We start from the raw sequence: 13,189 nt of genomic DNA, 5'->3' as shown, positions 1-13,189 counted from the left end.
GGAATAAATGAAAAAGAAATGAAGGAAATGATAGCAAAGATCAATAAAACTAAAAGCTGGTTCTTTGAGAAGATAAACAAAATTGATAAACCATTAGCCAGACTCATCAAGAAAAAAAGGGAGAAGACTCAAGTCAATAGAATTAGAAATGAAAAAGGAGAAGTAACAACTGACACTGCAGAAATACAAAGGATCATGAGAGATTACTACAAGCAACTCTATGCCAATAAAATGGACAACCTGGAAGAAATGGACAAATTCTTAGAAAAACACAACCTTCCAAGACTGAACCAGGAAGAAATAGAAAATATGAACAGACCAATCACAAGCACTGAAATTGAAACTGTGATTAAAAATCTTCCAACAAAAGCCCAGGACCAGATGGCTTCACAGGTGAATTCTATCAAACATTTAGAGAAGAGCTAACACCTATCCTTCTCAAACTCTTCCAAAATATTGCAGAGGGAGGAACACTCCCAAACTCATTCTACGAGGCCACCATCACCCTGATACCATAACCAGACAAAGATGTCACAAAGATAGAAAACTACAGGCCAGTATCACTGATGAACATAGATGCAAAAATCCTCAACAAAATACTAGCAAACAGAATTCAACAGCACATTAAAAGGATCATACACCATGATCAACTTGGGTTTATCCCAGGAATGCAAGGATTCTTCAATATACACAAATCAATCAACGTGATACACCATATTAACAAATTGAAGGAGAAAAACCATATGATCATCTCAATAGATGCAGAGAAAGCTTTCGACAAAATTCAACACCCATTTATGATAAAAGCCCTGCAGAAAGTAGGCATAGAGGGAACTTTCCTCAACATAATAAAGGCCATATATGACAAACCCACAGCCAACATTGTCCTCAATGGTGAAAAACTGAAACCATTTCCACTAAGATCAGGAATAAGACAAGACACTCTCACCACTCTTATTCAACATAGTTTTGGAAGTTTTAGCCACAGCAATCAGAGAAGAAAAAGAAATAAAAGGAATACAAATTGGAAAAGAAGAAGTAAAGCTGTCACTGTTTGCAGATGACATGATACTACACATAGAGAATCCTAAAGATGCTACCAGAAAACTACTAGAGCTAATCAATGAATTTGGTAAAGGTGCAGGATACAAAATTAATGCACAGAAATCTCTTGCATTCCTATACACTAATGATGAAAAATCTGAAAGTGAAATTAAGAAAACACTCCCATTTACCATTGCAACAAAAAGAATAAAATATCTAGGAATAAACCTACCTAAGGAGACAAAAGACCTGTATGCAGAAAATTATAAGACACTGATGAAAGAAATTAAAGATGATACAAATAGATGGAGAGATATAACATGTTCTTGGATTGGAAGAATCAACATTGTGAAAATGACTATACTACCCAAAGCAATCTACAGATTCAATGCAATCCCTATCAAACTACCACTGGCATTTTTCACAGAACTAGAACAAAAAATTTCACCATTTGTATGGAAACACAAAAGACCCCGAATAGCCAAAGCAGTCTTGAGAACGAAAAATGGAGCTGGAGGAATCAGGCTCCCTGACTTCAGACTATACTACAAAGCTACAGTAATCAAGACAGTATGGTACTGGCACAAAAACAGAAATATAGATCAATGGAACAGGACAGAAAGCCCAGAGATAAACCCACGCACATATGGTCACCTTATCTTTGATAAAGGAGGCAAGCATATACAGTGGAGAAAAGACAGCCTCTTCAGTAGGTGGTGCTGGGAAAACTGGACAGCTACGTGTAAAAGTATGAAATTATAACACTCCCCAACACCATACACAAAAATAAACTCAAAATGGATTAAAGACCTAAGTGTAAGTCCAGACACTATCAAACTCTTAGAGGAAAACATAGGCAGAACACTCTATGACATAAATCACAGCAAGATCCTTTTTGACCCACCTCCTAGAGAAATGGAAATAAAAACAAAAATAAAGAAATGGGACCTAATGAAACTTAAAAGCTTTTGCACAGCAAAGGAAACCATAAACAAGACGAAAAGACAACCCTCAGAATGGGAGAAAATATTTGCAAATGAAGCAACTGACAAAGGATTAATCTCCAAAATGTACAAGCAGCTCATGCAGTTCAATAACAAAAAAACAAACAACCCAATCCAAAAATGGGCAGAAGACCTAAATAGACATTTCTCCGAAGAAGATATACAGATTGCCAACACACATATGAAAGAATGCTCAACATCATTAATCATTAGAGAAATGCAAATCAAAACTACAATGAGATATCATCTCACACCGGTCAGAATGGCCATCATCAAAAAATCTAGAAACAATAAATGCTGGAGAGGGTGTGGAGAAAAGGGAACACTCTTGCACTGTTGGTGGGAATGTAAATTGATACAGCCACTATGGAGAACAGTATGGAGGTTCCTTAAAAAACTACAAATAGAACCACCATATGACCCAGCAATCCCACTACTGGGCATATACCCTGAGAAAACCATAATTCAAAATGAGTCATGTACCAAAATGTTCATTGCAGCTCTATTTACAATAGCCAGGACATGGAAGCAACCTAAGTGTCCATCATTGGATGAATGGATAAAGAAGATGTGGCACATATATACAATGGAATATTACTCAGCCATAAAAAGAAATGAAATGGAGGTATTTGTAATGAGGTGGATGGAGTTAGAGTCTGTCATACAGAGTGAAGTAAGTCAGAAAGAGAAAAACAAATACAGTATGCTAACACATATATATGGAATCTAAGGGAAAAAAAAAAAAGGTCATGAAGAACCTAGTGGCAAGACAGAAATAAAGACACAGACCTACTAGAGAATGGACTTGAGGATATGGGGAAGGGGAAGGGGAAGGGGAAGCTGTGACAAAGTGAGAGAGTGGCATGGACATATATACAGTACCAAACGTAAAACAGATAGCTAGTGGGAAGCAACAGCATAGCACAGGGAGATCGGCTCGGTGCTTTGTGACCCCTAGAGGGGTGGGATGGGGGGGTGGGAGGGAGGGAGACAAGACGGAACAGATATGGGAACATATGTATATGTATAACTGATTCACTTTGTTATAAAGCAGAAACTAACACACCATTGTAAAGCAATTATACTCCAATAAAGATGTTAAAAAAATAAAATACAGTAGAAGGAATCAATAACGGGAAAAGTGAGGCAGAAGAACAGATATGTGAGCTGGAAGCCAGAATGGTGGAAATCACTGCCACGGAACAGAATAAAGAAAAAAGAATGAAAAGAAAGGAAGACAGTCTTAAAAGAGCTCTGGGACGACGTTAAATGCACCAACATTCGCATTATAGGGGTCCCAGAAGGAGGAGAGAGATAGAAAGGACCTGAGAAAATATGTGAAGAGGTAATAGCTGAAAACTTCCCTAACATGGGAAAGGAAACAGTCACCCAAGTCCAGGAGGCACAGAGAGTCCCAGACAGGATAAACCCAAGGAGGAACACACCAAGACACATAGTAATCAAATTGACAAAAATTAAAAAGAAAAAAATATTAAAAGCAACAAGGGAAAAATGACAACATACAAGGGAACTCCCATAAGGGTATCAGCTGATTTCTCAGCAGAAACTCTGTAGACCAGAAGGGAGTGGCATGATATATTTAAAGTGATGAAAGGGAAGAACCTACAACGAAGATTACTCTACCCAGCAAGGATCTCACTCAGATTAGACAGAGAAATCAAAAGCTTTACAGACAAGTAAAAGGTAAGAGAATTCAGCACCACCAGACCAGCTTTGCAACAAATGGGAAAGAAACTCCTCTAGGTGGGAAAGAAGCCAGCAACTTAAAACAACCTTGTACATATATAGACTGCCATATCAAAACCTCATAGGAGGTAGAAATAGAGACACAGACGTAGAGAACAAACGTATGTACACCAAGGGGGAAAGCGGCGGGGGGTGGTGGTGGTGGTGTGATGAATTGGGCAATTGGGATTGACATGTATACACTGATGTGTATAAAATTGATGACTAATAAGAACCTACTGTATAAAAAAATAAGTAAAATAAAATTTAAAAATTTAGAAAAACAAAAACAAAAAAACCTCATGGGAACAGCAAACCCAAAAACTACAATAGATACACACACAAAAAAGAAAAAGCAACCCAAACACAACTCTAAAGATGGTCATCAAACCACAAGAGAAGAGAACAAAAGAGGAAGGAAAGAAAAAAGACCTACAAAAACAAACCCAAAATGATTAAGAAAATGGCAATAGGAACATACATATTGATAATTACCTTGAATGTAAATGAATTAAATGCTCCAACCAAAAGACACAGACTGGCTGAATGGATACAAAAACAAGACCCATATATATGCTGTCTACAACAGGCCCACTTCAGACCTAGGAACACACACAGACTGAAACTGAGGGGGTGGAAGAAGGTATTCTATGCAAATGCAAATCAAAAGAAAGCTGCAGTAGCAATACTCATATCAGACAAAATAGACTTTAAAATAAAGACTATTACAAGAGACAAAGAAGGACACTAGGGCTTCCCTGGTGGCACAGTGGTTGAGAATCTGCCTGCCAATGCAGGGGACACGGGTTTGAGCCCTGGTCTGGGAAGATCCCACATGCCGCAGAGCGACTAGGCCCGTGAGCCACAATTGCTGAGCCTGTGCGTCTGGAGCCTGTGCTCCGCAACAAGAGAGGCCGCGATACTGAGAGACCCGCACACCGCGATGAAGAGTGGCCCCCACTTGCCGCAACTAGAGAAAGCCCTCGCACAGAAACGAAGACCCAACACAGCCATAAATAAATAAATAAATAAATAAATAAATAAAATTTAAAAAAAAAAAAAAGGACACTACATAATGATCACAGGATCAATCCAAGAAGATGTAACAACTGTAAATATATATGCATCCAACATAGGAGCACCTCAATATATAAGGTAAATACTAACAGCCATAAAGGGAGAAATCAACAGTAACACAGTAATGGTGGAGGACTTTAACACCTCACCACTTTCATCAATGGACAGATCATCCAGACAGAAAATAGGTAAAGAGACACAGGCCTTAAATGACACATTAGACCAACTGGACTTAATTGATATTTATAGAGCATTCCATCCAAAAGCAGCAGAATACACATTCTTCAAGTGCAAATGGAACATTCTCTAGGACTGCCCACATGCTGGGCCACAAAGCGAGCCTTGGTAAATTTAAGAAAAGTGAAATCATATCAAGCATCTTTTCCGACCACAATGCTATGAGATTAGAAATCAACTACAAGAAAAAAACTGTAAAAAACACAAACACATGAAGGCTAAACAATATGCTACTAACCAACCAATGGATCACTGAAGAAATCAAAGAGGAAATCAAAAAATACCTAGAGACAAATGAAAATGAAAAGCACAACAATCCAAAACCTATGGAATGCAGCAAAAGCAGTTCTAAGAGGGAAGTTTATAGCTATACAATCTTACCTCAGGAAACAAGAAAAATCTCAAATAAACAACCTAACCTTACACCTAAAGCACTAGAGACAGAAGAACAAAGAAAACCTAAAGTTAGTAGCAGAAAAGAAATCATGAATATCAGCGCAGAAACAAATGAAATAGAAACAAAACAGTAGCAAAGATCAATGAAACTAAAAGCTGGTTCTTTGAAAAGATAAACAAAATTGATAAACCTTTAAGCCAGACTCATCAAGAAAAAAGGGCGAGGACTCAATCAATGAAATTAGAAATGAAAAAGAAGAAGTTACAACAAACACCACAGAAATACAAAGGATCATAAGAGACTACTACAAGCAACTATATGCAAATAAAATGGACAACCTGGAAGAAATGGACAAATTCTTAGAAAAAGGTACAATCTCCCAAGACCAAACCAGGAAGAAATAGAAAATATGAACAGACCAATCACAAGCACTGAAATTGAACTGTGATTTTTAAAACTCCCAACAAACAAAAGGCCAGGACCTGGTGGCTTCACAGGAGAATTCTACCAAACATTTAGAGAAGAGCTAACACCCATCCTTCTCAAACTCTTCCAAAAAATTGCAGAGGGAGGAAAACTCCCAAACTCATTCTATGAGACCACCATCACACTGATACCAAAACCAGACAAAATTACCACAAAAAAAAGAAAATTACAGTCCAATATCACTGATGAACATAGATGCAAAAATCCTCAACAAACTACTAGCAATACATTAAAAGGATCATACACCATGATCAAGTGGGATTTATCCCAGGGATGCAAGGCTTTTTCAATATCCGCAAATCAATCAGTGTGATACACCACATCAACAAACTGAAGAATAAAAACCATATGATCATCTCAATAGATGCAGGAACAGCTTTTGACAAAATTCAACACCAATTTATGATAAAAACTCTCCAGAAAGTGGGCATAGAGGGAACATACCTCAACATAATAAAGGCCATATATGACAAACCTACAGCTAACATCATGGTCAACAGTGAAAAGCTGAAAGCATTTCCTCTAAGATCAGGAACAAGACAAGGATGTCCACTCTCACCACTTTTATTCAACATAGTTTTGGAAGTCCTAGCTATGGCAATCAGAGAAGAAAAAAATAAATAAAAGGAATCCAAATTGGAAAAGAAGAAGTTAAACTGTCACTGTTTGCAAATGATATGATACTATACATAGAAAATCCTAAGGACACTACCAGAAAACTACTAGAGCTCATCAATGAATTTGATAAAGTTGCAGGTTACAAAATTAATACACAGGAATCTGTTGCATTTCTGTACACTAACAATGAAAGATCAGAAAGAGAAATTCAAGAAACAATCCCATTTGCTGTCACATCAAAAAGAATAAAATACCAAGGAATAAACCAACCTATGAAGACAAAAGACCTGTACTCTGAAAACTATAAGATGCTGATGAAAGAAATCGAAGATGACACAAACAGATGGAAAGATATACCATGTTCTTGGATTGGAAGACTCAATAATGTCAAAACGACTTGGGTAGCCAAGGCAATCTAGAGATTCAGTGCAATCCTTATCAAATTACCAATGGCATTTTTCACAGAACTAGAACAAAAAATCTTAAAATTTGTATGGAAACACAAAAGACCCTGAATAGTCAAAGCAATCTTAAGGAAAACGGAGCTGGGGGAACTAGGCTCCATGACTTCGGACTATACTACAAAGCTACAGCCATCAAAACAGTATGGTACTGGCACAAAAACAGAAATATAGATCAATGGAACAGGATAGAAAGCCCAGAAATAAACCCATGCACCTATGGTCAATTAATCTACGACAAAGGAGGCATGACTATACAACGGGGGAAAGACAGTCTCTTCAATAAATGGTGCTGGGAAAACTGGACAGCTACATGTAAAAGAATGAAATTAGAACATTCTTTAAACACCATACACAAAAATAAACTCAAAATGGATTAAAGACCTAAATGTAAGACCTGGTGCTATAAACCTCTTAGAGGAAAACATAGGAAGAACACTCTTTGACATAAATCACATTAATATTTTTTTTCTACCCATCTCCTAGAGTAATGGAAATAAAAACAAAAATAAACAAATGGAACCTAATTAAACTCAAAAGCTTTTGCACAGCAAAGGAAACTATAAACAAAAAGACAACCCACAGAATGGGAGAAAATATTTACAAACGATGCAACCGACAAGAGATTAATCTCCAAAATCTACAAACGGCTCATGCAGCTCAATATCAAAAAAATAGACAACTCAATCAAAAAATGGGCAGAAGACCTAAACAGACATTTCTCCAAAGAAGACAGACACATGACCAAGAGGCACATGAAAAGATGCCCAACATCACTAATTATTAGAGAAATGCAAATCAAAACTGCAATGAGATATCACCTCACACCCGTCAGAATGGCCATCATCAAAATGTCTACAAACAATAAATGATGATGAAGGTGTGGAGAAAAGGGAACCCTCCTACACTGTTGGTGGGAATGTAAACTGGTACAGCCACTATGGAGAACAGTATGGAGGTTCCTTAAAAAATTAAAAATAGAGCTACCATATGATCCAGCAACCCCACTCCTGGGCATATATCCAGAGAAAACCATAATTCGAAAGGATACATGCACCCCAATGTTCACTGCAGCACTATTTACAATAGCCAAGACATGGAAGCAACCTAAATGTCCAAAGACAGAAGAATGGATAAAGAAGATGTGGTACCTATATACAATGGAATATTACTCAGCCATTAAAAAGGATGAAATAATGCCATTTGCAGCAACATGGAAGGACCTGGAGATTATCATACTAAGTGAAGTAAATCAGAGAAAGACAAATATCATATGATATCACATGCAGAATCTAAAAAAAACCGATACAAATGAACTTATTTACAAAATAGAAACAGACTCACAGACTTAGAAAACAAACTTACAGTTACCAAAGGAGAAAGGTGGGGGGCAGGGGAGGGATAAATTGGGAGTGTGGGATTGACAAATACTACTATGTTTAAATAGATAACTAATAAGGACCTACTGTATAGCCCAAGGAAGTCTGCTAATAAGGACCTACTGTATAGCACAAGGAAGTCTGCTCAATATGCTGTAATAAACTAAATGGGAAAAGAATTTGAAAAAGAATAGATACATGTATAACTGAATCACTTTGCTCTACACCTGAAAGTAACACGTTATTAATCAACTATACTCCAATATAAAATAAAAAATAAAATAAAAAAATTAAAAAAATTAAAAAATGAAGCACACCTGCCTGAGGAAATTTACCACATAGGGCTAAAACTCCATTTGCTAGCTCCCTCCATTTGCTGGCGGTGATAAATGCTGCCTTTTGCATGAATTAAATAAAGTCCATGCGATTGAAGTGGCAGTCCATCCTGGGACTTCCCACAACATTTCCCACGCAGGAGCCAGTGGGGCCCAGCCACCAGGGCATCTGTGATGGAGGCTCTCTGCAGCCTCTGCCCCACAGCTTGCACCAGCGGTCCTTTGGCTGGATGGATGTAAGAAAAGACCAGCAGGCGCTCCTGTACACAGAGCAGGCTGTGTACGCACACCCGTGTGCATCTGTCTCTACTCACCCAACTTCAAAGATGGATTTGCTGTTCTTCACAGCCAGGGCGAGACACTTTCCTCCTTCACTTGTTATTTTGTTTTTTCCCAGTCTGCAGAGAGAGTCATGCACACGTCAGCTCCAGCTGTGAGGGGACTCCAGCATCAGCCACCCTCATCCTTGGCACAGAGCCCCTCTGGCCCCTCCTAGGCAGGGTGGTCTTTCTCCTGGGACCCACAGCAGCCATCCCTGGGCGTCCTCTCAGGGAGGGGCCCGAAGCCCTGACGAAAGCCAGTCGGGATTCCTCTCCAGGAGGTGGTCACAGTCTCTGCAGAGACTCAGGGACCCAAGTTCCCCCAGAGATTCTTTAAATGACCTCCGAGCATCACTCATTTCCATCAGCAGACCAGAAGGTTCCCACTTCAACTGCAAATGGTCAAGGGGTAGGTTACCATCACCAGGGCAGCGTCACCAGGCTCCTCCAAGGCTGGTGCTCTGACACCTCTGGCAGGACATTCCTGTGACACAGCCAGGGATCAGGCTCTCATCTGCAATGTTACGGCCTGAAGGTTTGTCTCCCCCCCACCCCTACTGGAATCCATATGTTGAAATCCTAACCCCTAAGTGATGGTGCTAGGAGGTGGAACCTTTGGGAAGTGATAAAGTCACTCATCACAGCCCTCACAAATGGGATTAGTGACTTATGAGTGAGGTCCAAGAAAGCTCCCTTTCCCCTTTTTCCACCACCACATGAGGACACAGTGAGAAGGCACCATCTAAGAACAAGGAATTGGGCCCTCACCAGGCACCTAACCTGCTGGCGCCTTGATCCTAGATTCCCCAGCCTCCAGAACTGTCAGAAATAAATCTCTGGAGTTTACAAGCAACCTCGTTTATGGTATTTTGCTACAGAAGCCAGAATGGACTAAGACAATGAGGAGCTTCCTCAGGGGAAAACGATCTCCAGAAAGGGTGACAGTTGTGGCCTTTCTTCCTGTTAGGAGTTAATGAAATCAGAATGCCACACTCTGCCCCCACCCACGGTACGGGGCCCTTCCAAACACCGAGCCTCACCCACAGCTCACCTTGCACACACAGGTGTCCTGATTTGACCTGATTTGGCCCTGGGGCAGGCAGAAGGCAGCTCTAGGGTGGCATTTATTCTTTGCTTGAACAATGAAGGGTGACCAAGAGAAGCTACTGAAGAACCCGCTCGCTGTGCCCACCCCACTTACTTCAGGTGTGTGAGGCCTGTGCACTCATCCAGGATTCTGGCGACGTACCTGGCTCCGACATCGGTGATTTGGTTGTTGTATAAGCTTTGAGAGAAAGCATGGCCGTGAGAATTTAGGACCCCATTTTTTAAAGTGAGTGGGTACTGTCTGCTGATTTACAGTCTAGGTCAAAAAGGAGAAAGGAAGGGCATGTGGAGGCCTGAGTTTGGGGCTGTGGGGTCTCAGGCTGGGTTCAAGGCCAATTCTGCTGCTTTCCCCAGCTTTATGACCTGGGGCAAGGTACTGAGCTTCTCTGTGCCTCAGTTTCTCCACGTGTAATACAGGGGTAAGAATTACGGCTCCCTCACAGGGTTGTTATGAGGATTGTATGAGATCATTCCAAGCCCTTGCATGTAAGTGCTCAATAAATGGCAGTTGAGGGGTATTTTTAGATTAAGATCATGATTGGCATCTTGAGGGGTAAAAGTTTCTAAGCATTAGAACCACCTCAGTGTCTACCTTTTCGTCATTTTACCACTTGACACCAATTCAACAATAAGGCAGAAAGGAGTTGAAAGTGGTAAGCAGACAGGTTTCCAGTGTTCCACAGTCATGCAGAACTCCAGAACCAAAAGGCTACCTGGGATTCAGGGCTTCAGTGTCCTCATGTGACAGCTGAGAAAACTGAGGCCCAAGGAAGCTGACGGGCTGGCTCCAGCTCAAGGAGTCAACAGCAGCCGTGGGGCTGGCTGGGCTGGCCCACAATCTCTCCTGTCAAACTCCAAAACCCCAAAGGCTCTGAAAACCCAAACTTCTTCGTAACTATTTTGGCAACCGATGTGGAGCTGTTCATGGTCTTTATCCCAACTGGTTTGAATGTTTATACCTTTTGCTGCATAAGTGTTAAAGTATCTGAAAATGGGGTATTGCCCTAGATCCCACTGGTCATGTCACTGCTAGGTAGCGCGTGCACTAATTTCTGATATGTGTCTTGCCCCAAGGGTTCTGGATGACAGATCATGGACCCGCCATAGTGAAATCTACCACATAAACGGTATTCTCACGTCAATAAAACATATCCCCAGGAATTCTGTCATTACATCTCTCAATCACCACCTGTAAAACTATTTGACTATATTAGGATCCCAATTATACAAGGGGGATGAGAAGGCTGAGGCTCAGTGAGATTTCCTGACTTGCTCAAAGAGTGGGCTGCTAGCCGAGCCAAAAGCAGGGCCCAGGACTCCTGGCTCCCAGTTCAGTGCTCTTCCTGGTACCCTGGGGCCATCAGTCTCAACCATCCAGTGATCCATAGGAATGGCAACTTCCTGCTGCTCTGTATTCTTACTATATAGCTGTCGCAGTGTTCTTGAGAAATACATACCCTAAAAATGTCAGAATTTTGTATTTGGGCAGCTCTTCACATAGCACCTTCACCCCACTGTCGGTGATCTGGTTCACACTGAGTCTGAAAAAAACAGCAAAGAAAGTTAAAAATCGGAGCGGCTGCTCACTGCGAAAGAGCATTAATTCCACAAGGCTCCAGAAGTCTATAGGTCCTGGAGTCTTCCCAGCTATAGATGTCCCCCCGAGAGAACGGCCATGGCAGCCGATCACACGGCCCCTACAGAGCCTGGTCTTCACGGGGCTGAGAGACCCATGAGAACCGCCCATTGGCAAGGCTACAGCACAGCCCTGATTCAACACAAGGGCAACGAGGGACACCTGAAGGACACGTGTGGACAGCCACCTCTGATATCCTGCATTTGCCGGTGGCCTATGTGTCAATGTGGCTCTCACTGCACAGCGGGCGGCCATGGGATTTGGAAATGTGTAGAGCTGCATTTAGTGGTCATAAGGCTGGGGGAGTGGACGCTCCACCATCTTGCAAGTGCGGCCAGAAATGTTAGGGGTCCTGCAAAAGGCAGGACAGTCCCCACAAGAACTGTCCCACCCAAAATGCCAAGAGCCTTTCCATCTGGAAATGCACGTGTGAAACCTGACTTGCCACCTGGAAAGGTCAATCGAGGGAGACAGCTCCTGAGGTGTGGTTCTGTGCAGGAAGTTCAATGGCAAGGGAGAAACAGCTGGATGAGGCAGGTCTTGGCAGCCACACTCTCCCACTCCCTCTTTAATGCACATGCTGCTTCAGCAGGCCAGGCTTCAAGAGGGAGCAGGAAAAGAGGGCCTGAGGATGATGGATATCTCCTGGACAAGGCCCAGCGTGTACTGGGATTGCTCTTCGAAAGCCCTATACTAGTAGGATATTTTGATTTGGCTAAAATGCAAAACAATTTTTTTTACTGCCAAGTACTCTCTATAAACAAACTACCCTGATCTTCTCAATTCTCCACCCCTTTATTTAGGTGAGTCTGAGGGACAGAGTAAGGCTCAGAGATGGAGGAGCGTGAGGGGTGAGGCGAGGGTCAGGGGTGGGTGAAGGAACAGACCAGAGCTCAGCAATTTTTTTCTGTAAAGGGTCAGATAACAAATTTTTAAGCTCTGCAGGCCATCTGGTCTCTGTTGCAACCACTCAGCTCTGCAGAGTGAAGCAGCCAATATATAAATAAATGAGTGTGACTGTATTCCAATAAAACTTTATCTATAAACACAAGCCATGGGCCAAACTGGGCCACTTATTACACACTGTCCTCTGTGATAAGTAAAAGGCTGAAGAGGTAAAAGCTTGATCTTTAGGCCAATCAAAATGATCACGTCAGACACTCTGAACCCCTCCATTCATGGTACCCACCTTGGTGCTGGGGCACAGTGTGTACATACACTGCATGACTATCCCAGGGTGGCAGAGCCAACTAGTCACTCCCAATATCTACGCTTACTTAGAAACAGAATCCCTCATTTTTAAGCTGGGCACACGTGCTTAGGTTCTGCCCAGTGAGATCTA

General features: G+C 41.4%; 1 protein-coding gene across 3 annotated transcripts in view; it reads right to left on the bottom strand.

Moving 5' to 3' along the window:
- The window catches only part of NOD1 (nucleotide binding oligomerization domain containing 1), a 94,231-nt gene that overhangs the window by 28,140 nt on the left and 52,902 nt on the right, over nucleotides 1-13,189 (bottom strand). For 2 of the 3 annotated variants that reach the window (XM_036862982.1, XM_036862981.1), the window contains 3 exons: nucleotides 11,669-11,752; nucleotides 10,306-10,389; nucleotides 9,099-9,182 (listed from right to left, as the gene is read on the bottom strand). In XM_036862982.1, the coding sequence (XP_036718877.1) occupies nucleotides 9,099-9,182; nucleotides 10,306-10,389; nucleotides 11,669-11,752 (252 nt within the window). The other variant, XM_036862983.1, reaches the window with a different exon arrangement.

Source organism: Balaenoptera musculus, chromosome 9 (genome assembly GCF_009873245.2).
Source record: "Balaenoptera musculus isolate JJ_BM4_2016_0621 chromosome 9, mBalMus1.pri.v3, whole genome shotgun sequence".
Classification (NCBI taxonomy): Eukaryota; Metazoa; Chordata; class Mammalia; order Artiodactyla; family Balaenopteridae; genus Balaenoptera; species Balaenoptera musculus.
The sequence above is the reverse complement of the archived record's forward strand: the minus strand, read 5'-3'. Positions and strand labels throughout refer to the sequence as shown.